Source organism: Lingula anatina, chromosome 1 (assembly GCF_051362555.1).
Source record: "Lingula anatina isolate TDL-2025a chromosome 1, LinAna3.0, whole genome shotgun sequence".
NCBI lineage: Eukaryota > Metazoa > Brachiopoda > Lingulata > Lingulida > Lingulidae > Lingula > Lingula anatina.
The window spans coordinates 23190267-23217124 of record NC_141767.1 but is presented as its reverse complement, the minus strand read 5'-3'; the positions used below and the strand labels follow the sequence as shown (position 1 = coordinate 23217124).

Genomic DNA, 26858 nt, shown 5'->3' with positions numbered 1-26858 from the left:
TCATTTTTTATCTCCTATCTGAATAGAATTTTTTTTTTTTTGATATTCCCCTCCTCATTAGACAAATTTTGAGAACAAAAAGTCTCATATTCATTTGAACACAAAATCCAATGTTTATTTCATTTTACAATTAACATTTAAAGGGGGAATTAATAAACATTCACAGATTTCATTATACGACAATGATGCACTGGATTACACTTGTACTGGTACTACAACCCATTTTTATACAGGTTCTGCATATTTATAAATTACTTGAATATACAAGCTCAGGGTGATATATAGGAATTTCAGTTCTAAAGCATTTAAATGTATTACCAAGTTATCTAGTAGACTAGTTACCAGCATCAACTGGAACAACATAACTAAGAGAGAAAAAAGAGGATTCAGCCTTCTTCTGGGTTGGATGCCATTTCATTATTAATAAAATACAACAATAAGTACTCGTGTCATCATATATAGCACATAATATATTAAAATAATTTCAACATATGTACATATTATGGACAGGAGACAATTGAACTCAATTGATATATATAACCAATGTGGTTAAAATGGTTTGTAGTAATTCCAAGCATTTCAACTATTGTTCTAAATGATTAATTCCATGTTAAAGACAGGATAAATAAAAAGTAAATAAATAAATGACAACTGCAATTAAAATGTCACCAACTGAAATGTTCAATGGCATTTCTTCATAATTTCAGATACCTCATATTGTATCAAAAAAATTTTTAGTTAAAATTTCAAAAAAATGTTTTAATGATTCTACAATGATGTTCTAACTGCAGGAAGGGGTTAATGTGTGCACTATATTCTGCCTGCAGCTTTACCATCACAAGCAATAAAGAATTCAATGGTATTTCCTTCATGTCTAGACGCCTAGTCATTCCACACAGTTATGTTTTATACAACACGAGGGTATGTGGCACATTTCATAATTAGATCCATCAGTGATCTTAAAATATATATTACACCACATCATTATCATAATCTTATTGCAGCTGATACATCGGATGTAATATTTAAATAAAAAGTATGTATAATCATGATACAAGTGTCCTTTGTCTTGGATGTCCATGAAATGTTAATAGCACTGCTGATTCAAAATAATGATGAAATGAAAATATTTAAATATCATGCTTCAAGATATCATGCTATTTCCAGGGCTCACTCTAGCGTATTTTTTCATTTCAGTTCAAATACCAAAAAAAAAAAAAATAATAATAAAATAAAATAAAAAACAAAAAATAAAAACTTGTAACAAATAATTTAAAAGTAAGTAAAAAACACCAAAGTTAGAAGAAAAAATTTTCTCTCATCATCTTAAGCTTTTGATGAACACTCTGAATGCTAGAGTGAGCCTAGTTATCCCACCATGTGATGTCCTCTGGAAAAATTCCTCCAGTAACTGTTTAGTCTACTGTCCCTGTGTCCTCCACATTTCCAGTTTACTCTGAATGGAGAATCCTGTTGAAGGCATTGTATGAGGACTCCAAGTCAAATAGCATTTGTCTCACTTGCTGCTCTGATAGTTCATCTGATGCCTGCATCTGTCCCAGAGTCTTCAGCCTGGAAAAAAATAAGAAAAAGAACAAAAACTGTACCAAACAGCCTTCAGTTTGATCATATGTTTTATGTGAATTTTGACTTTTAACACATTTAGTGAATATTTGTATAATCAACTTCAAGTACAACATTGCAAACAAAAAATGTCTGAGTTACATTTAACTTGAAAGTGAACTTACTGATGAAAAGTCTTAGAAACTCAAACAATAATAATCCTTTAAGCAACACACAGTTTGTGCTATGATAGTAACTTTAGGTATTAAAAGTTAAAAGTGCACCAATTGAAATAATATTAAAGTTAAAAATGTTCAGCAATCACAATGCTAAATTGTAGTTTTGATAACATTTGAAATAAGTAATTCAGTGAACTTGGTAGATTTTATTTTCACATATCCAAGAATTGTTAAGTTGATTTTATGCTTAGGGAAAAAATCAATAGCATTTTTACCTGAAAATTATGTCAGAAAATTAAAATTCTTATTGTTATATGACAGACATAGTTCCTCCTTTGTGGTCAATTACTCCATACCCACAAAATGATTGCTCTTTTTTAAAAAAATTAATACACTTTAGTCTATTTCAATCCTGTCATGCACAAAAAGGCAAAATGCATAAATACAATGACATAACATTACAATCTTTTTCTCAATGGACTAGTGCCTTATTTGCAGAACAGACAGACGCTTATGTATGACCTTTTCACCACATCAAACGATATGAAATCAGATATTCAAATCTCAGACAAAATCGGCAGTATTCACACTCGTGACATCTGAACCATGCAAACTCTGGCATCATGCTACCATTAGCTATCCAGGTGCCACCACATCCCATAATGCACTAGACCACAGAATCAGAAAAAACTTGCATGTCATGTCATAGTTATGACATAGGTCACTGTTTGGCACAACTGCCCATCATTGGAAGTAAGAAATATGGTGAATATACTTGAATCATCTTAATCAATTTATTCATCTTATCCATTATTTATCTTCCTGTATAGAATAAGGTTTTCACATGTTACTGGCATAAAGCAAACTTTCATATCAGACTGAGCCTCATTTTGTACAGAAACCTTTAGCAAATATGATGACTATCAAAAATGAGATTTCTTTCATTTTATTTTTACATATTCAACACTAAATTACTTGAATTTTTTACATCAAATAATTTGGTTAGCTAGGCAATCTCCATTGTTTGAGCATACAAGCACCATATATTCATTTTTCTTTCTTATTTAACCCTGGTTGATATGTATCCAAACTTTTGAAAAGTGCATATATGCCCACATTCCAGGTATATCCATGCTCAGCTGATTATTTCTATACAATTTCTATATAAAGTATGACCTCTCATTCGTCATTCAAAGGATAGCCCTTACAGAAATCGCTTATACTCTTAACCACTTGACATCAATGCCTAATACAAAATGAAAATTAAAAAATCTAAAAAAAGCAGATTATATTCCTTTTTTAGAGTTGTACTGAGAAGAAAAAGTCATTGAAGAAAATAACTGAAACTGAGTTCAAGGCTCTCCTCCTTTGTATCTTTTTTTAATTCTGCAACTTACAAATGAATGCAAATTTCCATGTTACATGTTGCCCTAGGAAATAACATTATTTACACAGCAGTCATTAAAGGCAATTGTCAAAATATATGTTAATTCTTTTACATTTGTTAATGCTAAGTAGGACAGAAAACCTTGGTCATCAGACAACATTGTAACCTTTTGGCCTTAGTATACATAACTTGACTTCAATTATATTCTGTGTTATTGATTATCAACATTACTACACACCTTGTTCTACATGTACATATACATCATTACTATAATTGTATGAAACAGAGCTTCAGGTGTCAGTCTATTACAGGAATGGACTAGCAGGCACACAATTCAATAAATAAATAGACGTGCATGTTCACATAAAAAAATGGCCGATTTAGCTAAATTTCTTATTGAAAATAACTGTCTCTCTATGTAAGAAAAAAGTAGAAATAAAAATTAAATCAACATTAAGTTCAATAAGTATGATTTCTTATTCAGTCAATTGGCATTTTATTAAAGGTGATCAAAAATAGGACATTTGTAAAACTAAAGCTGCATGATTATTACAAGGTGATGCACATTTTTTTTCTCTACAGGAATGCAATATGTTAACATGAAAATATGTCAAAAGAAAGAAAAGGACATACTTTGCAGGTGAGTCTGTCAAATGCTAATTAGCATTGGCCAGCTGACAACTGTTAAATGGGATTAGTCTGATATCGCCTAAAACAAGGCCCCTGGCACTGCGTGACATCAAATGAGACTAAAAATTTTGCAAAAACCCACATGAAGTGGAGTTAAGTTTATATTGATAAGAGTAAACAGAAACTCTTATATGTAGGATACAAATGTGACACCCAAAACCTGTTGACTTTGTAATGCTATGCAATAGACTAGAATTTGATAGAATTTTAGAGAAAACGCTCATAACAAACCTTTAGACAATAAATTTCAGTTTATATTCTTTGCCAAACTGCTAGTCTGCCATTATTTCTGAAAATCTCTCTTCCAAATCCATAAAAATCTCCCTTTATTTTATGCCAAGTCACCTGTCTCAAATGATTCCTATTGGCACCCTACCATAACCACTCCATTATGTAAGTTTCCATGAAGGCATGCAATACATATGCACCTTTATGTAAGCCATCTCAAATGTACCACAAAACAAGTGCATGTTTTATATGTTTCTATTACATGTTAAATAAAGTCATCCAAAAGTCCCTCTCAGATCTTCAAAGGAATGAGTGTTTTAACACCCTTACTTCATTTTCCTCCTCCTCATCATAATGTGTCAATTAAAACCAACACTGGTGATGAGTCTTATGCATGACAGTGGTTATATACATGTACAAAGTGGCTATTCAACCTTATTACATCCTGGCTAGATACTGAAACAATGTCATGTGAAATGTTCCCCCCTCGTAACTTTAAGTATTTGGGTACAGTCGAAAAAACTTTGTGGTCCATGACGTTGTTCATGTTGCTTTGGGAGGAGACATGCCAGACAATTTAGTTGATTACAATGACTGCACCTCTGCAAGAATTCTGCTAAGATAGAACGATCCTGCTAGTACAATAACTTCTATCCTAAGTTATCTTACTAGATATAATCCAATATTCTGAATCCAAGTGCACGGACAGGCTGAGCAGTGATTCTTGGGCAGGTTAAAATTTCTCTTCTTTTCAAGGAAAATTAGATTTGGCATGAAAACCTTGCATAAAAACCATGGAGGCTCCTCAAATAAATAGAATGCCATGTAGACACATAATTCTGTTTTACTGATTTATTCTATTTTTTCCTTTCACTTTCATAAACCATATTGTTCCCATTCTAAAACTTATACAAACACATGAACCAAATTATTATTTTTTTCTCACTTTTCTTTACCCCTAACACAAAGTGGTTCTTTCCATATAAATTGATAACTATAGTAATTACCATTTCATGCAAATGAAATCAAAATGTTTTAAATTGCTTGCAATTCTTACAGCATGGGTGAAAGTTGTAAAAACTGAAAATCCTGAAATGTAGCTTGCAATTTCTCATCGCAATTTAGATCTCGAAGACTGAAAATTTTGAAATCAAGCATAATCCTGAAGACTTTCACCCATGGTGTAGTACCTAAGTTCAAATCAATTATTTCTTTCCTCACCCAAGTATAGTTCAAATCAATTATTTCTTTCTTCACCCAAGTATGTAAAATATTCCCCTTGATGTATAATGATCTGCTAATCAGTATATCACAAGATAGTCATTAAAGCAATGGTGTTACTTTTCCGTGGCTAATGTCTTTTGAACTTTTCTTGTCATTAATCTAATCATGCTTAATCCTGGTTAATCTCCTGGTCAGAAAGATGTAATCTAGAATGGACAAACAAGGGACAGCTCTGAGGAAGTCCCTCATTATGTTAACTACTGGTTCTGAGGGCTACTGACCTTCTCTGCACCTCCTTTATCTCATCATTATCAAAATTAAGTAAGACAGATGTTCATTTAAGTCAATTATTTGTTCCTTTTCTTTGAATTGCCCTCTCTGGGGTAAGACAGGCCTGTGTGACATCTTCAAATTCCCAGTCCCATTAATATTGACATTAAGTCATATTGTATATTAGTTAATTTGTGAAAATGATTTTATCTCCATAGGAGTATCAAGTGAGTTTCATTTTTAGAAGATGTAAAACTCATGACCAGAAATGACAGAATCTTTGCAAATATAGTTTACAATATTATCTCTATGCTGAGATTTAAAAAAAAAACATAGGTAACTATTAAGGATTTGTTGCCATGGTGATTTGAAATGTGGTTTCAAAAATTACACTAGAACCCTTTTTGAAATTGCACTCCCCACACTAGGTATTCAGTTTATAGGAAAGGAATACAGAACATGTGATAGGAACCCAGGTAATTGCTACTATGGCAACATGTTTTAGGAAAAGCAGTTTTTTTCCTATTTTTACCACATATTCCAAGTGATCTAGTGCTCTACCACTCAGCTAATTCTCCACTCATATAAAGTAAAATCCACCATACCAGGTGTCAAGTAAACCCAAATGCATGTTTCTCTGTTTTTCCTAGAGATACTGATGACCACAAAATAAGAGAGGTGGATTGTTTGTATTGTTATTAAATTGCTGTTTTGTACTTATGACTGTGTAGGACAACAATTTGTGTGTTATCAAATATATTAAGTATTGAAGTCAGTTTTAGATGAAAAGCAAAGACTAGCTCAATAAACTCAAATGCCTTTTAGTGAAGTTGCATTGTGAAAGTTGCCAATACTGTATTACTAAAGAAATGTTTACATATGCAAAAGCATAGTACCAGTGGTAGTTGGATGGGAAAATAAGATTACTTAATTACTTGTAAATATCCTTTGATGTATTTTTTAATGTGCAAAATGTTTGATAATATATAAAATTGCATTTTAACTTGCTAATTGTAGAGAAAATTGGTGGAAATTCTGTCTCAATTTCTTACCAATGCACTCTTAGCTAAACTACACAAAACATCATGGTCAAATTCAATAAAAACAGAAATATAGTTGGGCCCTATCTTTATCATTTCCCATATCTCTAGGTTAATTTTATTTTTCATTCTAAACAACATATGGTTCTTAAAAACATAAACTGTATCACTTCCTGAATTTATCTTTTATCTGCACACAGTACCAGATTTTAATAATAACACATCTTGATCAACTTTACTTGCATCCAATAAATTAATCTCTAAGCACAAGATATAAGAAACATACATAAAAAGGAAATAAAAAAATTGTAACATATGCAAACAAATAAACCACATATACTGCCGGCAGCAGTGACAGGTTAAGGCCAAAGCTGTTGACAGCATATCTGATCCTCCCTGAAGACTTTCTACCAAGAACATCTAATCCTCAGGTCTTGGTAGGATCAAGTGAGGTTAATAGGACACTGACTGCTGACGCACGCACTGGAGACGTTCCACCTAACAATGACATGTGCCATGTGACAGGTACATTTTCAATGAGGATGAGCTGCTCAAGTTAAATGAAAATTAAGTGTTAATTGAAATTCTTAAACAAAGAGGCAGTGGAAGTCTCAGGACCGCGTTCCTCTTTATGTAGTCATCATGTACTTGTTTTATTTAGCTCCACATAAAATGTGCAGTGATCGCTTGGAAATATGCAAATATTTTCCTTAGGTGTGTCAGTTCAGTGCATTTCTTTCAGATGATACCTTTAAAGGTGTTCAATGTATTTGCAGTTTTTGACGCAATGATACACTAAAATCCAGATATCAATGAAATCAAACAATACTTATTAGTAGACTAACAACAACATAACTTTCCATTAACTAAAAAACAAAAAACTTAGGTCAAAACAAACATTTTTACTAGAACATAGTGCATCACTGAATCATATAAAATAGTTTCTAATCATTTGACAAAAAATAAATAGTAAGTTTGTTGTCCAGACATCAATAAACTCAGGGAAGTAAGCCACTCAATCCAAAGACTCATCTTACAAATATTGGGACCAAGTCTAAAGTAAATATATCTACATCAATATAATTCTAGGCTACCATCACCATCATGTCCGACTCTTTTAAAAAACAGAAAACACAAAAGCAGTCTCTTTTCCATCTTTGTATAAGAACATTTGACAGTAGTTACAGAACAAGTACATATCTGCTGCAGAGTGCAGGAGGAATGCAAATGAAGCGGAAGACTGAGAAAACCACAGGTGAAAATTAGAAGATGGATGTTCTGACTGAGTTGAAAATTAAGTGTTGATGGCAGTTATCCAGGTTATTAACCCCCTCAGGTCAAGCTACGGATACTGCTTAAAGTGTTCATTAAAACAACTTGATGATGCTGCATGATATTGTTAAATACATAAATAAAAAATGTGCATAAATAATTTTGAATAACTCCCTCATTAAATCTACATGAAGAAAGTCACCACCTGTTAAGAATATTGTAGACTCAAGCTAGTCAAACACTTCAGGAATAACATCTGATGCCAACTATCAGAACCTCAAGAACTGTCTGAAGACATATCTTAAGAGTTTTTCCTTAGCATATAGCAATGGAACCATAGCAGTCTGTCTGCGACTTAAACACTGGCTCCGCGCCAAATGTCACTGAAATTGAAGGCAGGCCAGCAAACTTTTGTAAATTTGTTCAGTCTTGGGCCATTGTTATTGCTTTGGGGCATTAGATTCCTAGAACCTGGTGGCCTGAAGTGCCAGTAGGCTAAAAAAAAAGCTTTGGCACAGACTGACATTGGGATTGGCATTTTGGGCAAATTTACAATGCAATTCATTCTTACTTTTCTATTACGTAGTTTTTTTTTTTTGTCCACTATACCACAAATTTTTGGATATAAACTAAAATACCTTTACTATAAAAATCATTAACTGCAACAACTACTCATATATCAGCCATCAGAAATTATATGAAAAGGCAATTCAGAAAACAATCTTTGGATATTTGTCTAAAACACAACTGTTGAGACAAAAATCTCCACAACCACATTCAACCCAGTTGCAGTACAGTTGTAACACAATGATCACAACCATCTGACTAAAGCACAATGGACAGCTTCCAATCTTCATTAAACATGCTTGCTCTACTAATATCTTTAACCAAACCAATGTTACCAGAGCATACTGATTGTGAACTGTTGTCATGGCAGCTGTCTGATTTTTCCAAATAATGCAAGTCTTCTATTTTTTCATTGATGATGATTAGCGGGTACATGAGAGTCTTATTTATATTTGAACTTTAGTCTTTGGGAAATGTATAGAAGCATTTTTATTAGGATTGTGGGCCTTACTGTGCTTCTCACATAGAGGCTCTTATAACAACTGCAGCTTCATTACCTGGTGAAGGTTCTTATTAAAGTGTTAGTAACTCTAGCTACTGGGATACTTTGTCAAGAAGCAAGGACAAACAGAGCATTTTTTTAATCAAATGAGTTTCAGGGCAGTCTCTGTCCATTACATTACCATTCATCCACCTTGACTTTTCCCTCAAAGTCTGCAGGTAAGATACTTAGTCTGGTCATGGTTTCCATTAACTCTCTTAAATCTGGATGAATCTGTAGCATGGAGAAAAAGAAGATAGCCATGTAGAACAAACACTTCTGTACAAATAACATATACTATTCTTTATAAATGACTAAATGGTATTCTTTTTTCAGATTTACAAACAATCTGAGATAATTTAGATTTTATTGAATCATATCTTATTCTTTTTCAATTTCTTTAACAAACTTGGAAATATCTTTCTCAAATGTATGGTAAAATGACATGCAAACTTACCTCATCCATTGCTTTTATCTCTAAGCGGAGTTTGTCCATTACTGTGATAAAAAGCTGCAAGGAAAGAAAAGCTGTTTTAGTAATCGAATAGTTCTTTCTATACAGGGATTATGGTTAATATAGAACTGACTTTTTTCAATAAGACATACTAATCCATTGGACTTAAAGCCCCTCTTTATCTGTTGTACATGTCTTTGAGAAAAACATTTTATATAGAAAGCACATTTTCATCCCAATTACTTTATGGAACAAGCCATGCTGAAAAAATTTAAGCCTTTTCATTTTTTTCATATTTTCCTTTATAGATAGATAGATTATAAGGATAATTACATCATGTTGGGTGCTTTTTATATTAATTTATTTATCTTTGCTGGTACCTTAACCTAGTTTAAACCATAAGCAAAGCATATAATTGTGCAAGAACTTGAAAATTGCTGTGCACTCCAAGGGAAAAGTATATACTATAGTTAAGTATTTATTCATTAACATTACCGGTAAATATATAAATCACCTGGCCTCATGGGCCTATGAGTTACTGAATTTTGTACATTTACCAAAACATAAAATTAAGGTTAAGCTAGGTAACATATTAAACTGGCATTACTAGACAACTTACTGAAACTATATCTGCTATGCATTTGCTGGTGTTGCCTTTGTCATCTTTAATGGTTATTGGTCTGCCTTCCTTTATTCTCTCCAAGGCTGCAGGGCAATCCATCTAAAATAGATTTTAAAAAATGAAAGATATAGGAATTCAGTGAAAATATAAAAATACATTAAACTGCATCCAGTGTAAACAATTAACATAAATATCACCATTATTACTACAGTTTTTAAACATTAAAGGAAAACAAATTGACAAGGCCATATGTTGCATACTCTAGGTATATCATTTTGGAAAAACAATATGTTTGAACCATAACAAAAAAAAATCATTATTTGTATTTTATCTTAGTATATTTTTCTGCATCAACATAAAAATGGTATTTGAGACAATGCCTCAAGCTGTCTTCCCATTGTAGAGTTGCAAACCCATTAAAACACATTCCTTTTTTATAGTTATGAATTCCATTTGTTTTTCAATGTGAATAACAAGTAGATAAACAATTAACCAACTCAATTTGGGTACTTATTTAAAACTAACAATATTTTTATGAAAACTCAAAATCAAACTGGATAGATCACTTTTTTTCTTCTGGTACATACCCTATGTTTCTTCATAAACACCTCTATAGTAGCATGGTCATCTCCCTGAACCTGCTTAAAAGCTGCTTTGATTTGTACTAGTAACTTGGAGCATGCTGCAGTATACCTAGAAGAAAACACTGAATTAAACTAGATCACTCATTGTAAACCATCAAGCAGTTTTCATCAGCATTAGCTGAACCAAAACATTCCCAAGCTCTGGTGCAAGCCCATTTACCATTTTTCCTCAATTCTGCATTTTAACATGACCTATGTAACACCTATTATAAGAAAAAGAAAATAAAATGCAACATACTTATTTTTTTCCTTCAAATATAAATTTACTATCAGTTTTTTTTTGTTTTTTTTTTTTAAATCAAAACATTCAGAATCTCTACTTACTCCTTTGGTGTGACACAATCTTTGATATAAGCTTTCTCTAGGCACTGTAGTGTATTGATTACTGCAAACAGGTCTGCCATGTTGTCATATCTGAAAAAGTAAATTTAAGAATTTCCTTTCAGTTAAGACTGAGGTACAACCTTAACTATATAAACAATTACAAGAAGACTTAATTTTTTCAGAACTTTGGTCACAGACCCACAGTAAGCTTTGTAAATCCTAATGGTTAGCAAATCTTAAGTTTCCTTCATGTAAAAACTGATGTGAGTTATTTGTCAGTACCATTTGATTAGAATAAAAATCTTAGGTTATCTGTAGACATTTCCCAATATTTATCATTTCTAATATATTAGTATTCTTCTTCCAACTATTATTTATGGACTTTAACTCAATTATAAATAGTACAACTTTACAGTTAACTTACTTTTCTCTATCTCTAGATGATCTGTACAGCTTTACCTCCTGAAATGAGCAGAAAATTATCTATTTTTCTTTGAGGGTTTAGACTGGGCTATATCTTAAATTCCAGTTTCAAAACAAAAATAAACTGTAAAACATTATGACAATGATGAAAAATAAACAAAAATAAAAAACATCCTTGTTTAGAGTTATAACAAGACCCTGTTGACTTCTTATTATCACATTTCTGTGTACAGTAAGTTCTTCACTCACCTCATATAATTCTGTTCTATTGGCTGGTGCAGCTGGAAGATTCAAATAACCATAAGATGGCATTAAAACTATGTGACTTTTTAAGTATGATATATTATACAATTATGCAATTATAGACCTAGCTCTACTCAGTAGGTTGAGGGCTATCATAACGCAAGATTCTATCTAAACTTTCTATGACGTATAAAAAGATCAATAAGGCAATTCCAATACGCATATAAAAATTACTGAATCCATGCTGGGTGTGTGTGTGTGTGTGTGTGTGAGAGAGAGAGAGAGAGAGAGAGAGAGAGAGAGAGAGAGAGAGAGAGAGAGAGAGAGAGAGAGAGAGAGAGAGAGAGAGAGAGAGAGAGAGAGAGAGAGAGACTTACGTTGGCTCATAGAACCAGTCGTTACTGATGTAAACATGGTGTCTTCTTATTCCCCTTTCCCTAAACTTGCTATAAACGTTTTAGTATAAAATGATGTGTCCCTAACTTTGACACATCCTATTTTTATTTAGGGAGACTTACTCACTCTCCAGAGGAATCAGATGATAGCTCTAGGTGGCGCTTTAATAGCAATACAAGGTAAACCGAGTGTTTATTGCACAAAATATCTTAGAAATCCCTATTATTCTAAAATATTATCGGTCCGACTGTTTGAAAAAGTTTCAAGTAGATCAACTAATGTATTGTCATTTTACTCTGCACCCTACGAATACAGTATCCAGGAACGTTCACAATTGAACTTTTCTTATCTTGTAAAATCCGCCATCTGGCATGTTTTGGGAGTAATGACGTCAGTCGACAAGGTAAACTAAGGCAAGAAGTAGGCCACGGACACACTCTCAAAATGGGAGGCTCCGACAGCAAGTTCGATGAACAAGAACTTGAAGACTATCAGGTAGTGTAATGTATTATAACTGCTTTTATTCAATAAGATAAACTTTTTTCTTTGCGTTCCTAATATATATAGCAAAAAAGGCGTTGAAACCGCTTCAAAACGGGTTTGGATTCCACAGGTGACAGGTGTAATGGCTGCTTGTTGACAATTACAAAAGATAAATTACAATGCAATTGGCAAGTAACCAAAACAAATGAAAATAATCCAAGACATTTAATTTATCCTGTTATATTCATATTATCATAAGTGTGTTTAGGTAGAATAAGAAATTGCTTGGTCACCACTTTGATCGGTTAGTGATGAATCTATAAGGGCTCATTCCCATCGATTTGAAACTATCAGTCTGCGTAGATCGATCCAACTCCTTGGGGACTCTAGCTGAATGCAATCAAATTGAGAGATTAACATGCCTCTTGTTTCCAAGTAGCACGAAAATTCATGTGTTAGCACTCCTATTGACGATTCTGATACGTTCTGGCTGTGCTAACCAGTACATATCAGAATCTTCAATAGGAGTGCTAGATTCCAATTAAGGTACTGGTATAGTCATTAACTTTTCTGTATTTTACTCATCACCAGGAGAAGGCGTGTTAATCTGTTAAACCAAGGAGTTGCAACAGTTGGTTAAACTGATTGCATTAAGCGAGAGTCCTTGTCGAGTTGGATTGATCTATGTAGAGGGATAGTTTCAATTGGAATAAGCTCTGAAACATTACTGAAAATATAGTCATTAGTAAACTTTTCTGCCACTTTTGTATTCACCATCACGTACACCAGCCCCTGCTTTCCAGATTGAAAGTGGTTTACTCAGTCAATGATTCTTTTTAAAAAATGGAGAATATATGCTTTTTAAGGAAACAAGTATTTATATGCAATTTATATTTAGTTTTTGCTTTTGTAGTTTGCCTCATCTTGCACATAATATTACCCTCAGAATGTTTTTGCTTTCCTGCTATCTTTATGTCAGAATAAGCCAGCTGAGTGCTCAAGGTCCATGTAATATCCATGAGCCACAGTTTCATAAATGGTTAATCTGATCACATTTGTGAAAATCTTAGACCTTATTGTGTCTTTTTGTTTTTCAGGAGCTGACATACTTCACAAAAAAGGAAATTTTACAGTAAGTTAATTTATATCAATGTCTTTAAGACATTTGATTGCAAATCTTTGTATATATGATATACATTGAAAACATTTTTATTGGGTTACATTATATGAGTATTTTTGGAGGACATGACAAGATATTGAACTGGTCAGCTCTTTCCTCTATCTTTTAAAAATGATGATTACTCATTGGTTTTTCTCTATAATTATTTTTATGCTTTTTATCAACATTTAAAAGAAGATGTAAAGTTCATACATGATAGATATTCAGTTAATTTTTCAAACTTGTAAAGAATCTATCCAAATAAATAAACTTTAAATGCATTACAGCATTAATAAAATTTTTAACCAATTATCTTCGAAATATTTATTTTATACTTTATTAGGAATTATCATTCAGGGTTGATTTAAGACATTTAAATCTATATGACAAAATAAATATTTCTGTACAGATTGGGTGTGTGATAAATTCTGGTGATTTATAAATTTAAATTTGTATCTAGTGTACACAAGAGGTTCACACAGCTGGCCCCAGACTTGGTTGAAGTGGACAAAAATGCCACGCTACCACAAGATAAAATCATGATGTTACCAGAACTAAGGGTAAGAATTAACAAGAGTTAAATTGATGCAGATGAATAAATTCACACCAGCTGAACTTGTTGAACAGACATTTTTTTTTGTTCCCATTTTTGTTTTGCAGCACAATTTGTGGACAAGCCCTGTACATCTGTGCCAATTTTGCACTTTTATAGTTAATTTTGCAACTTATTTTACACTACAAATGTTCCTGGAAAAGAATTTTTTATTTTAGGTAAATCCTTTCAAAGATCGGATATGTAAGGTATTTTCCTCGAGTGGTGATGGCAGCATGTCATTTGAAGACTTCTTAGATATGATGTCAGTGTTCAGTGATAATGCACCAAAGAATGTCAAAGTGGAATATGCTTTCAGGATATATGGTGAGTGATAAAGTGAAAAAAGCTCACATATTTTAGTTTTAGGTTTTAGTGTTACAAATGAATAAATAAAGTAGCATAACAGCATATGTACGGTTAATGTAGAATGTATTAAACTGTTAGTTTTTATGTGTAAAAACTGAGGAATGTACATCCTCTTCACAACTTGACAAATCATATTAAATTTTTGAATTTATGTGATACTGTATAATATGCCGTGCCATGTCCTAGTTGTCAGATGAACAAAAATTTACTGGAGAGCATTAAATGTCAGCCAATGAGTATTTTTTAATGTTTAAGTTATTACCAATAGCTTTCCATGAGCACTGTATTTCAGATTTTGATGAAGATGACATGATCAGTAGCAATGACCTAAAAGAGGTGATAGACAGACTGACAGGAGATCAGAGGCTTGGTGAAGAGGACATGCAGCAGCTCATTGATAATGTAAGTTAGGGGTAGGACCTTCTGTGGGTACTCTTGCAGTAATTTGAGGTGTCAGATGTGGATGAAAGAGTAAAAATTTGAATTATATAAAAAAAGGAGCCATTTATTGCCCTCAATTCTGTAATCTTTTTAAATTAAGTTCTTGTGGTGTATTGTGCCATCTTTCTTACAGTTAGAAAAATGTTGAATTTAAACATATTTGAATATAAATGGTATATCACATAAGGTTTTGTGTGTGCTCTTGGTTTTACATGTTCATTCAGACTGAACGAAGCAAGACATTTAGTATAACTTATTAATAAGATAATTGTATATTAATTTTTTTACTGTGTGAACATTTGCTGAATTTGATGGGGTGACATTTCATACTTTTGATGAACATAATGTTATTTAAACATTAAATATTTTGTGGATCTTTATTATTATTCAGTTTCAGACAGGATTAAGTGTGATGCTCATTCTTGACTAATACAAAAGAGAGAATTTGTCAAACTTGCACCATCACTTAATAAGAGTTTCATGATGAATTGTAAAGCATGTCAAATAAAAGGCAGTGTTTTTCCTTCATTGTGGAGCATTTCAGCATGACAAGTTGCTGTACGTTCTTGCCAGGGCTTTCTGTGCCAGAGACCTATACAGCAGCCATTTGAATTACCAATTTCTTCAGAATATCCCCCCCCCCCCCCCCCCCCACCACACACACACACACACACACACACATTTTGACAATTGTGAATACTGGTGGATGGCTTGCAAAATTTTGCAGATATGACTGCTTAAATTGTTGGGACATGGGGACAAATTGGATATTTCTCAGAAAGTATTTTAATGTATCCTGATTATTTGATCCATACCCAGTTGTGTGAAAGTACATGAAAAGTACTTTTTGAAGATTGAATAGCTTAAAATGAAGGTGAACAGGAAAACATATTGCTGACTTGCATCTGTGGCTGCTGCTGTGATTTTTTGCTCTTCTAATAACTGTGCAAATGTTTTCATATTCCAGATGCTAGAACATGTAACAATCAGTTATCCCCAGTGCAGAGTTGAGCAAGGCTTATCGGCTACTCCTCTCAATTATTGCCAATATGCTGCCTTCCTATCATTATTGCTAGGCTTGTTTTCACTTTGTCAGACACTTCAAAAATTATTTTGTTTTAAAAGAGGCAAAGTACTATCACACACGCACACACACACGCACACACACATTTGCATTTGTTATCCACCCACCCCTTCACATGCACAGCATTCTGGCGTTGTTAGACTCCCATAGAAATTGTGTTAACATTATTTTTGCCCCATTTGGACTCCCTGTACTGGTATCTTTGGGAAAGGTTCTATTCACAGACATGGTTGCATGGTTGATTTATAATTTCAATCAGCTTTTCTCTTGTGTTATTTTCTAACAGATCTTTGAAGAAGCAGATTTGGATGATGATGACAGTTTGTCTTTTGCTGAGTTTGAGCATGTGATATCTAAAGCACCTGATTTCGTCAAGTAAGCACTAGAATGAGTATGGTCCAATAACAAGATTATAGCTTCTCTCCCCCCACCTCTACTGCAATAGTTTTGCTTGAATGCTTTTGATCATTGCTCTTTATGGACAGACACAGTGTGTCTGGACATACATAGCCATCACCTGTATCCTTTGCCTTCATCACTGTGCACTTTCCAAATTGTGCATTTCTCAGCAATGTATTTTCCTCACAACACAATAAAGGAAAATTGTTACTTGTTAGTTTCAAACCAAAAGAAATGATTCATAGGACCAAAATGCAGCTCAAATTTTAAAAAAGGGTGGATTATTTTTCCCAAACTTTTAAAGTTTTTCATTTTTTTTTACAAATTGACACTTTCTAGGTGTGGCTTTGAATTCCCATGAGTCTTACACTGTGTCTGAATCTCCACAATAAAAGTAGTGCATGATTCATACTTTCAGACTGTTATATGTCACTGCTTCTTTTGACAGTTATATGTCTGTACATTTGAGAGCCTTGCTGCCTTGTTTTTTATGCTGTATGAGTACATTGCTGTCATGCATACTGAAAAGTGAATCTGACATTTCAAGTAGCTTTTTCTCTTTAAAACAAGCAAAAAAAGCTATGTATTGCCTATATACTATTTGGCACTATAGTTTATATGCAAGTCATCCCACTGGTTCAGTGCACACAATCCTGACAACATATTACTAAGCATTTATTTCAAAGTCTCATTTGCTGGGCAGCTTATTATTATTCTGTCATATAGAATGAGCATTCATTGTTCTTGCTTTGATGTTAGCAGGAGTTGATATTATTCAGTTGTATATGCATATAATTTAACCATCTGCATTTACAAAGGGTGCTTCTAGTTCATTGTGTAGGTGTTGTTTTTCTGTAACACCTCTTGCATTTCTCTTCTGTTGCTACTGTAGATGTTCAGAGCAATAGATATAGATGGAGATAAAAAATTATCATTTCCTGAATTTGACCACCTCGTGTCCAAAGCTCCAGAATTCACCAAGTAAGACTGCTGGGTTGTGCTGAAAATCTTTAGGCATGGATTTATTGTGGACAGACACAATGTGTCTGTACATAATATTATCACCAGTATCTCTCACATTGCTGTGTTTGCACTCTTTCCTTGAATTTTTTATTTAATAACACAGTTAAAGAATAATTGTTCTCAAATTTACAAAAATGATCCATAGGACTAAAATGCAGTTTAATTTGAATGCCAGCCTGATTGGATTATTTATTATTTTTCTTTTAGTTATGAAAAAAATTTTCTTTCTCGTTTTTTCTCATTCCTATGGGTCTTGCATCATTAACACTTTTTGTGCCCTTTCCCTTTTAATTTGGTTGTCCATAATTTTACCGTTTGAACAATTTTTTTCATTAATATGTCTGTCCATTTGACAGCTTTGCTGCCATGTTTCTTACGCTTATCAAGTACATTGCTGTCACGATTAGTGTACTGAAAATTGTATTTCTTCAACACTTGAAGTCAATTTTGGGCATTTTTTCCTACAAAAAACTGCATATATCTTGTATATACAGGACAGTATATCATTACATCTCTTCGATGTACACAATCCTGACAACACATGTTACTAAGCATGTTTTATTTACAGGCTTCAGTTACAGGGCAGCTTCATATTATTTTATCATATGTAATGGGCATTCAGTGTATTTGTTTTGGTGCTAGCAGGAATTGATTTGATTTGACAGATTTTCATACAGCTTGGGCTTTTTGCATGTATTTGCGACTGGCATTTACATGGGTGCTTTTAGTTCATTGTGTAAATCTTTGTTCTCTTTTGCATTTCTGTTCTGTCGCTACTGCAGATATTCAGTGAGGTAGATCTAGATGGAGACGAAAACTTGTCATATGCTGAATTTGAACATGTCATGTCTAAAGCTCCCGACTTCACAAAGTAAGACTTGTCTCGTGATAAACAATTGCACACATTGGTTTGGATTTTGGTTTTAACTGTGGCAAGCACTTTTTAACTGTTTTTGTTTTTGCATGGGTTTTATCTTTTGGTATTATGTCTTTAATGTTTTTTTTTATCTCAATTTGGTATTTGCATGGAAGTTAATGTTTGCATATTGTTTTCTGCATTTTATATTGCGCACAATCAATTCTTTTATGGAAGCATGTTCTGCTACTTGACACAGTTTTTGTTTGACAATTTTCCTAAACTTATTCTCTCCATCACTAGTGGTTTTGTAATTGAAACACTGGCTTTTTCTTTGATTACCTTATTTATGATTAACATTTTATGCATTATTTATAATGCTCATAGTGTGCTGCCTTAGTAAACACTTGCTTTTTATTGTTTCTGTTATATGAAATAGATTGTGACTCTTTGCAACACATTTTCCTCACTCATCTGGGCTTTTTACTGATTTTATTTATTGCAGAGAATGAAGTGAAGAGTCAGATCACAGTCAAACCTAATGACACATATATAGAAACATTAGTTTTCTGTGAAAGTTATTCACAATGTTTGGCCTCTGTTAATCCATCTGTTAAGTCCCTTACTGCGTGGTGGTGAAAGGAGAGTGGACATTTGCCTATATGTAGTTTGCTTGCTTATCATTTGTTTTGCAAATGTAAATTATTTATACAGTATTGAAAATGCAGATTTGATTATTCTATTGATAAACTGAGGCTGTATTAATAACTTTTAAGAATTAAAATAAATCTAGTAGTTGTTATTACATAACAGAAAGTAATTTGTTGTAAGTAAGTAATGATTTGTTGTAAGTGTCCTACATAACAAAAAAAACTTTAATATTTCTGTTTATACATTATTTAGAGTGATTTGAGGTAATTTCATATTTTTCTTTTGCTTGCAGTTCTTTCAGGATTCGGCTGTAGATTTACATGGACTACTTCTGTTGCCCACTGGAATCAGTTAACAGCAAAGAGAATTTGTTAACACAATTGCTTATTCAAGACTGCATTTTCTGAAGGAATAGAAATAAGATCACCGAAAGAGTTGTAAGAGTTTTTCTCTGTTTTGAATTCAAGTGGATTTATCTTTTGCAGTTGTGTGTCAGTATTATCCAAGGTACATTACTAATACTAGTTGTAAATCTAATTTTCCACTGATATATAATGATACAAAATGGAAATTGGACTAGTTAGTAAATATTCAAAGCCAATAATGGTTTTCATTTAACGTTGTGAGGTAATTTTAATTAAATACATTTGAACAAGTTTGTAGACTGCAGTGCATATGTTGTATCTTACATAAAAGCCGTACAGCTAAAAATGGATATGTTTAATGAACTCATTGAAGGTTTCAAGACAAATTGTAATTATATTATGAAATCTCTATTTTCATTTTGTGCTAGAATTTATTCATACTTTATTCTATGTCATACAGATACATAATTAAATCTGTTCATTTGCTTTTTTTACTGAATCATTATTGTTAATCGACAATTTATTTATCTTTATGCATTTTAATTAAATGTAATGCATTAAAATGTAATGCATTCAGGTGATAAGGATTTTATGATTTTCATGAACTCTTTTCGTTTTGTCTTCCATGTAACTGTTTATATGACTATTTTACCAAAAATTTCATATAAATCACAAAATGTTAAAACCACATCTTTGTGGAATAGTGAATGGTTCCATTTGAGAAAGTATATCATGTTTGGTATCATCATTCTGTTTATCTCGTCATATTTTAACACATTAAAATATGTAAATAAAATAACTTATTACAACACAACTAGTACTTATCATAACTTTAAGTTTTGCTGAACACTTTTCTTTAATCATGGAAATAGTGCTAGCATGTTAATGATATATATATATATATATATATATATATATATATATATATATATATATATATATATATATATATATGCAAAAACACTCTGTAAAAAATAACAATCAGTGAAAACACCTTTATTTTAAATCCCTAATTTTATTCATTTTAATCTAAATAGAAAAAATATAAGTAATTTAAAGTACACAAATTGAAAGCACTTGAATCACTACACATAATATCACATATATTAATAGTCAGTCTGAAAGTGTTCGATTTCATAGAGTATTGCCTAAACAAAATGCAACTGAGCATTACAAGTACATTGTACCTCTTAATTGCTAAATTATTGAAAAAAAATCTTCGTATATATTGTCTACTACAATTTAAACAGAAATAATGAGATTCACTTCTATGAGCAATTGTCAAGCTATGATATAAAATGAAATAGAGGTTTAAAATATTTGGCTTATGATGAGCAAGAATTGTTAAGACTGAGCAAAATATTTTGAACCACATTTAAATTCTGGTCATTTTAAATAGGCAATTCCTTCCTTTAATGTAATATCAATTCAGATTGTTTTTTTATCACCATCATTGAAACAGAGATGTAAATTCCACTTACAAAATTGACAAAATGTTAGATCAGAAATAGATCTTGTTAGCAATCTTACAAAATCATTAATTTGAGACTGCTTCCCAGCTACTGAACTTGTTGATATATTTTTTGACTTAGGAAAAAAGGTTGCAAAGTCCAACAATATGAAAGATGAGACACCACATATTTCTCAAATCTTCAATATAGTTCCAAGATTGGACTTCAGCATTTCATACTCTTAGCAAATGATTAATCATAGTAACAAAGGAAAATCAAGAGTCTGTTAATAATGCCAGAGCCATAAAGTGTATCGCCTAAAAAATTGTACCTGGCTCCCCATTCCCTTTTCAATGTCATGGCTATCTAATGGCAGATGCTACATGCTTGATGTTTACCAAAATTGTGGAAGAGTTTGCATGCATTTTTATCTCCTCTCAAAGACCACATCTCTCATTGCTCTGTCCCTAACATTGGATTTTGGTACTATCCTCTTGATAAGTGGATCTCTGTTGGACAGGTTCTTAATGTCCGGTAAGAAAATGTCATCTGTGTGACGCGTTGACAGAATCATGCTGAAAAAAATGTGATAAAAAAATTCATAATAATATCTATAAAATCTTTAAAGTTATAATGTTTTTTTTCTAGTAAAATTTGATAAAAGCTTAGCTGTTCAGTTATTATGTGCATTAAGAAAAACTTTTCAAAATATTTTGAAACTAAATCCATTTTTACTTTGAAATTTGAGTAATGTGTGAATTGCAGGAGGCAAAATAAAAATGTGTATAATTGAAAAAGTGCTCAAGAGAAATGAGAAATTTTTTTGTGAAAACAATGTGAGAATTACAGTTATACTACATTAATACTACATAACATGCATGCAAGTTAAAAGTACAAAAATTTCTACTACTAGCATAAGTCAAATAAACGGTGCTGAAGACCAAAATAAAACTACATATTAGGAATATATATGTTCATACAAGTAATAACTTTACCTGGGTCAAAGTGCAATGATACGTCAAAGTGCAACATTATGTCATGATAAATAAGAAATTAAAAAGTATGTCCTAAAATCTGCTGATAAATTAAGTGTGATTGATTTCTGCAAGCAATAAACCACTGTTAAAGAATACATAAATGATAAAGCATAATCTTGAAGTATTGCATATGGGCTCTACCGGTACACCAAATTACTACACTGTATCTCTACTGTAACTGCACAAATCTATTAAAAGCAGGATCTGCCAAATATGCAATATATTGACACATCTAATATAACCACTAATCCCCTGCTAAAAGCTTTTAAAAACCTAGAGGAACAGAGAGGTATGGAAGCTTCTGATATGTGTACCACCAACTGTATTGAACATATTAATTGGCCTATGCCACTCAAAGGCATATTAACAAGAGCAAGAGCATATTGAAGATGAAAAGATTTTGTGATCACTGTATGTTTTGTCATCTGAATTGGGACAAAGCAATAATCTAAAAATATTTTTAAAAATCCAACCTTTGTGAAGTTATTATATTCATTAAAAATCAATATAAAAGAGAAAACACTGACATAACTATTTCGCTTGGATCGCTCTACAAGGACCTCTAACCCTAAGCAGCAACAAAGTTATAAAGATTATTTGGTTAAAGTTTGCTAATGACTGCCATACCTGTGAAATCGCAGCACATGAATCCAAGATCAGGCAGACTCAAAGTAACCTAAACATGGCTGTCAGCCAAATTTGAATGCAGTTTGTGAAGAGCATTGATAAAAAGGTTACATGAAGGGGCAAAATATGCAGAATATGCAGACAACTTTGGAGTAAGGTAAAGGGTATATAAATGCAGGCACCACCAGCTATTTGCAGGTGGTCACAATGATAAATACTATATGCATGCAACTACATGTACATGTAACTAAATCTTTTCCGGACTAGCATTGCCACACTTAAATCATGCTAGGTGTCCATATTCTTACCTGTAATACATCTGGGCACAGTGTGTGAAGAAAGTTCTACAGCACTTTTCAGTGAACATTTATAGAATAATTGCTAGATGATGCTTAGAAAGCATGTATGATTTTGTAAACAAGGAATTTATTTTGATAATATCTAAGCAAAACCATAACCATTTCCAAAAGTCATATTAAACATTTTATAGGCATTCAGTGATATTATGCAAAATTATTATTATTATTATTTTGAAGAGGAAAAATAGCACTTCCTAAATTACATCCCCATTCATCACTACAATATATATGGCAGAAAAGGCAAACACATTTAGTCATCAAAAGTCTTTGGTTTATTATAAGCTATACATATTGCCAATAAGAACATTTAGCAGCAAGTTAGCAAGAAACACTTTGATTGTTCAAAACATAATTTTTTATTTAATGACACCAATTCAATTTTATAGATGGCTAAATTTCAAAACTTGCAGAACCTGAAATTAATTTGTTAAATAATCTTTTATATAGAGTCTGACCGACATGTGCCTGAACTATCAGCCTGTCTCACAAATTCTTTTGTACACACATTATCAATTTGGAAAATGACTTAAAGGATTAGCTATTGCAACAAGTCTGTATCTGCATATACATGAACAGCACCTATATTCAACCACCATAGCTCAGTGGTGTTGTCTAATACATTAATAAATGTCCATCTCATGGACATTTTTTACCTTTTCATGACTCATTTATAACTATTACATGAATGTCAAAAATACAACAATTCTACTTTACTATTACAAACAAACAGTTAGTATACAAAACACAGAGGTGTATATAGTGATTCTTAGTCACTGTTGTTAGCATGAGATGAAGTGATAAAAATCAAAATTTATTAATTAACTCAAAAACTTTGTTCAGTTGTAGTTGTTTCTGAATGTTTTACACTATGCATCACTCTTATCAAAAACACGTACACAGTATTATTCATCAAACCTAAAAAAAAAAATAATGAAACAGTTTCCACTTTATTCCAACACTTGAAATGATAAATAATATCAGCCAGTGTAGTCAGTTTGACGAACTCCACTCAGATCAGTGTCAACAAAGCAATGACATCAACAGCAGGTGAGTCAGAGAAAAAGACCAGCACACCCGTACTTACAATGGTACATGCTGTTTAAACTGATCTTCAGCCTTGACTGGTAACATGAATGCATCTACACGCTTTACTGTAGCACTCTTGTCATTGAAGTGTTCTCTGTGTTTCTGGGCAAGCTAAAGGGAAAAAAACAACACTTTTGAATGCTTTCTTAAATATCATTAGTCAGTAAATTAGATGAATGTCACAATGATTTAATATCTCAAAGTAACACCTGGTTTACATAACTTCCAAGATAAATAAAATATCCATTTAAAGCACTGAAACATCAGTATCCTATTAATTTTTGTCTATATTTTTCTAGATTTAAGTGTGGGGGTAATTGAAAGGGATCAAAACTGACCTTATCAAATTGCTTAAGTTCCTCATTTCTATCATGGTCTACATTATAGAGTCTGTACTTGGGAGCATCCAACCACCTGTCTCTTGTACGTGTCCTAGCTCCTATTACAGAAGAGGGGTCGTGTGTGTAGTATGTAGGGAACCTGCCACCCTTGCACCACACACTCTGGGAGCTGCTCAGCACTGTTGATCTGTAGTCCTGGAAGTATTTTGCTGTGGCGTTGCCATAGGTCTCTCCATAGTCAAACTTCAGGGCTGGACAGTGACCACGGTATCTGAAAGAAATTACAGAATGGGATTATTTTGGGCACTTCATTAAAATCTGTTACTCTAGCTATTGAAGTAATGGCACAGTAATGGTTGATTTTGCTTGATATGTAATTTTAACACGGACTGCTACTTATTACAACCAACTATTTATAATCTTTCCCATGCCTTCTATTTTGTTGCCTCAGTCATTGGACTTATAAATATGCTAGATACTTACTGCATTTATGTAGCATATAATACCAAAACTAAGAAACTTCAATTTGTTTGTTATTTGCAACTGTGAATTGTCAGTAAAGTGCCTAAAACTTTTAAAATTACCACATTCTGTTCTGGTATGATAATTAAGGTAATGCACAGCCAGGTTGATGTAAAAATAACAAGGACCAAACTTTTTTTTAACTTTTGCTAAATAATATAAACATTTTAAAGATATCAGAAATATAATGTAATTTTTTTAATTTTTGACATCTTATTTTTATTTATTTATCTTTTTTAATTTCATATTATTATTTTAATGAGATAATGTCCACTGGGCCTATATTTTGGGGGTATTTTGAAAGAACAAATATAAAAAGGGATTACAGGAGTTGATAAAACAATCGTATAGGTTTATAAACAAAATTAATTGGGCTTAAGCAATACGGCTAAACCATATAGCCTCTATTAGGCAAATACACTACGCGGCAACAAGACGGCAAAGACTATTTGGGTTTTACTTACCCTGGCATAAATCTTGGAGGAATATAAGTGGCGTTGTGGGTTGTTACTAATGTCCCGGCACTTCTCGACATACTGGATCTTGATGACACAATTAAATCCTAGTATTTTCAAGAAATTGCACGAAAGGTATATGACAAATGAACACACTTCCCGTTTCCACGCCGCGATTGTTTACGTGTGCCACCTCGCAACCAGACTCCATACATGCGCACTAACAAATAGATGCGATCGATATATGTCGTGATCTGCTTAAATACACAATGTTGGCATTTATACCATTATAAGTGTGTATTTTGTTCATAATACATAGTTATTTTCATTTATTTTTATAAGTTTTGGTGTTGAATATTAAAATAAAGAAGGCGCGGACTTATCTATGGTTGTCAACAGCAACCTACTTTTCTTCCTTCGGCCCAAAAGATTGCGCAAAAAAAAACAACCAAGATACGCCAAACAAATAGTGTTTTCGAGAGAGAACACGCTCTATGCAGCACTCGTCGTAGATAAAGTAATAAACGTATATTTGCAAATGCAAATCAAGTTATCTCTGAATTTTTTTCTAATTCCAGGCTGTTTATTTTTTCTTTCTTGGTGTGTGTGTGTGTGTGTGTGTGTGTGTGTGTGTGTGTGAGAGAGAGAGAGAGAGAGAGAGAGAGAGAGAGAGAGACAGAGAGAGAGCACTTAATTGATAACTCCCAAATAAAAAGAAAATTCAAAATTGTTTTTCAAAACAGGCACCAAATTAATAATTTGTTCAAAACAGAAGTTTTAGATATAACTGAGAATAATTTTAAAGACAATTTTTATGATTATTTCTACATTCATTAACTTTATATAAATTTTTGTGTGCTTTGAAAAGAACAGATATAAGCTCAGCCAAACAAAAAATTGTATTTTCAATGTACTGTGCAGGAAAACACAAAATTTCAGAATCATCAAACTACATACTCAGTGTTTTTCAGACTTGTGAGTTCAACCCCTAACAAGGAGATTTTGGTTCGGTTTTGTTTACCTGTCAGTTAGCAACATTATGAGAAAATTGTGGACAAATATTGATAAAACATTCATAAACTAACTGGAGTTGACCAAGTAAGAAACAATCAGATTTTGGTGGTGATCTATTGAATGACTAATAGTTAATTATTAATAATTTCAGGATTCAAGATTACTAGACAAACAAACATTACTAGAATATGAAAGGGATAACAACTAACAACTCTGCCCCCCCCCCAAAAAAAAAGGGATTCTCCGGGGGTAAACAACAATTTTCCCATAAAATGTTACCAATGGTTAATGAATCCACTCCAACATTCAAAATTAGTCCGTCTTTTTATTCCTAAAAGTTTTTTTAATTATCTCTCAATTAAGAGATTAATACTGAGGAATAGCTATCTATGAAGGTCCACATGGTCTGATGGGAAGCACAGATTCAAGAATAATTGTGATTTTTGTGGTAAAATGGAATATATCAATTTCATGTTT

At 32.5% G+C, this 26858-nt stretch overlaps 3 protein-coding genes across 7 annotated transcripts; 1 reads left to right on the top strand and 2 right to left on the bottom strand.

Annotated features, from left to right (window-relative positions):
- Positions 1-89: 89 nt before the first annotated feature.
- On the bottom strand, positions 90-12242 carry LOC106169391 (vacuolar protein sorting-associated protein 28 homolog). Its single transcript, XM_013548847.2, has 9 exons — positions 12049-12242; positions 11678-11709; positions 11430-11467; positions 11006-11095; positions 10625-10730; positions 10035-10136; positions 9419-9472; positions 9104-9195; positions 90-1572 (listed from the first exon to the last, which is right to left on the bottom strand). Exons 1-9 carry the CDS (start codon positions 12083-12085, stop codon positions 1452-1454), a joined length of 672 nt encoding a protein of 223 aa, XP_013404301.1. The 5' UTR covers positions 12086-12242; the 3' UTR covers positions 90-1451.
- A 160-nt stretch (positions 12243-12402) lies between these two features.
- On the top strand, positions 12403-20303 carry LOC106169387 (calcium and integrin-binding protein 1). Of its 5 annotated transcripts, XR_001239110.2 has the most exons (8): positions 12403-12562; positions 13648-13682; positions 14170-14269; positions 14481-14628; positions 14963-15072; positions 16482-16570; positions 18400-18488; positions 19417-20303. XR_001239110.2 is itself a non-coding variant. In XM_013548841.2 (7 exons), the coding sequence occupies exons 1-7, from the start codon at positions 12512-12514 to the stop codon at positions 19436-19438; spliced, it is 555 nt and encodes a 184-aa protein (XP_013404295.2). In that variant the 5' UTR covers positions 12403-12511; the 3' UTR covers positions 19439-20303. The 5 variants fall into 5 exon arrangements, 4 of the variants coding, with proteins under 4 accessions (XP_013404295.2, XP_013404296.2, XP_013404294.2 ...); XM_013548841.2 differs by lacking the exon at positions 16482-16570; XM_013548842.2 differs by lacking the exons at positions 16482-16570; positions 18400-18488 and adding an exon at positions 17487-17575.
- Positions 20304-20484: 181 nt separating this feature from the next.
- Positions 20485-25574, bottom strand: LOC106169359 (ciliary microtubule inner protein 2C). Its single transcript, XM_013548796.2, has 4 exons — positions 25377-25574; positions 24388-24661; positions 24048-24160; positions 20485-21515 (listed from the first exon to the last, which is right to left on the bottom strand). The coding sequence occupies exons 1-4, from the start codon at positions 25445-25447 to the stop codon at positions 21368-21370; spliced, it is 606 nt and encodes a 201-aa protein (XP_013404250.1). The 5' UTR covers positions 25448-25574; the 3' UTR covers positions 20485-21367.
- Positions 25575-26858: the final 1284 nt, after the last annotated feature.

Excerpts from the sequence above, each read along its gene's own strand:
- LOC106169391 (XM_013548847.2), bottom strand. The coding sequence starts at position 12,085 with ATGTTTACATCAGTAACGACTGGTTCTATGAGCCAAC. Across the intron at positions 11,096-11,429 it reads TCATCTAGAGATAGAGAAAA|ATATGACAACATGGCAGACC; the intron begins GTAAGTTAACTG and ends TTACTTTTTCAG. Across the intron at positions 9,196-9,418 it reads AGATAAAAGCAATGGATGAG|ATTCATCCAGATTTAAGAGA; the intron begins GTAAGTTTGCAT and ends TCCATGCTACAG.
- LOC106169387 (XM_013548841.2), top strand. The coding sequence starts at position 12,512 with ATGGGAGGCTCCGACAGCAAGTTCGATGAACAAGAACTTGAAGACTAT. Across the intron at positions 14,629-14,962 it reads ATATGCTTTCAGGATATATG|ATTTTGATGAAGATGACATG; the intron begins GTGAGTGATAAA and ends ACTGTATTTCAG. Across the intron at positions 15,073-18,399 it reads TGCAGCAGCTCATTGATAAT|ATATTCAGTGAGGTAGATCT; the intron begins GTAAGTTAGGGG and ends TCGCTACTGCAG.
- LOC106169359 (XM_013548796.2), bottom strand. The coding sequence starts at position 25,447 with ATGTCGAGAAGTGCCGGGACATTAGTAACAACCCACAACGCCACTTAT. Across the intron at positions 24,662-25,376 it reads CCTCCAAGATTTATGCCAGG|ATACCGTGGTCACTGTCCAG; the intron begins GTAAGTAAAACC and ends AATTTCTTTCAG. Across the intron at positions 21,516-24,047 it reads TTTAAACAGCATGTACCATT|CATGATTCTGTCAACGCGTC; the intron begins GTAAGTACGGGT and ends CATTTTTTTCAG.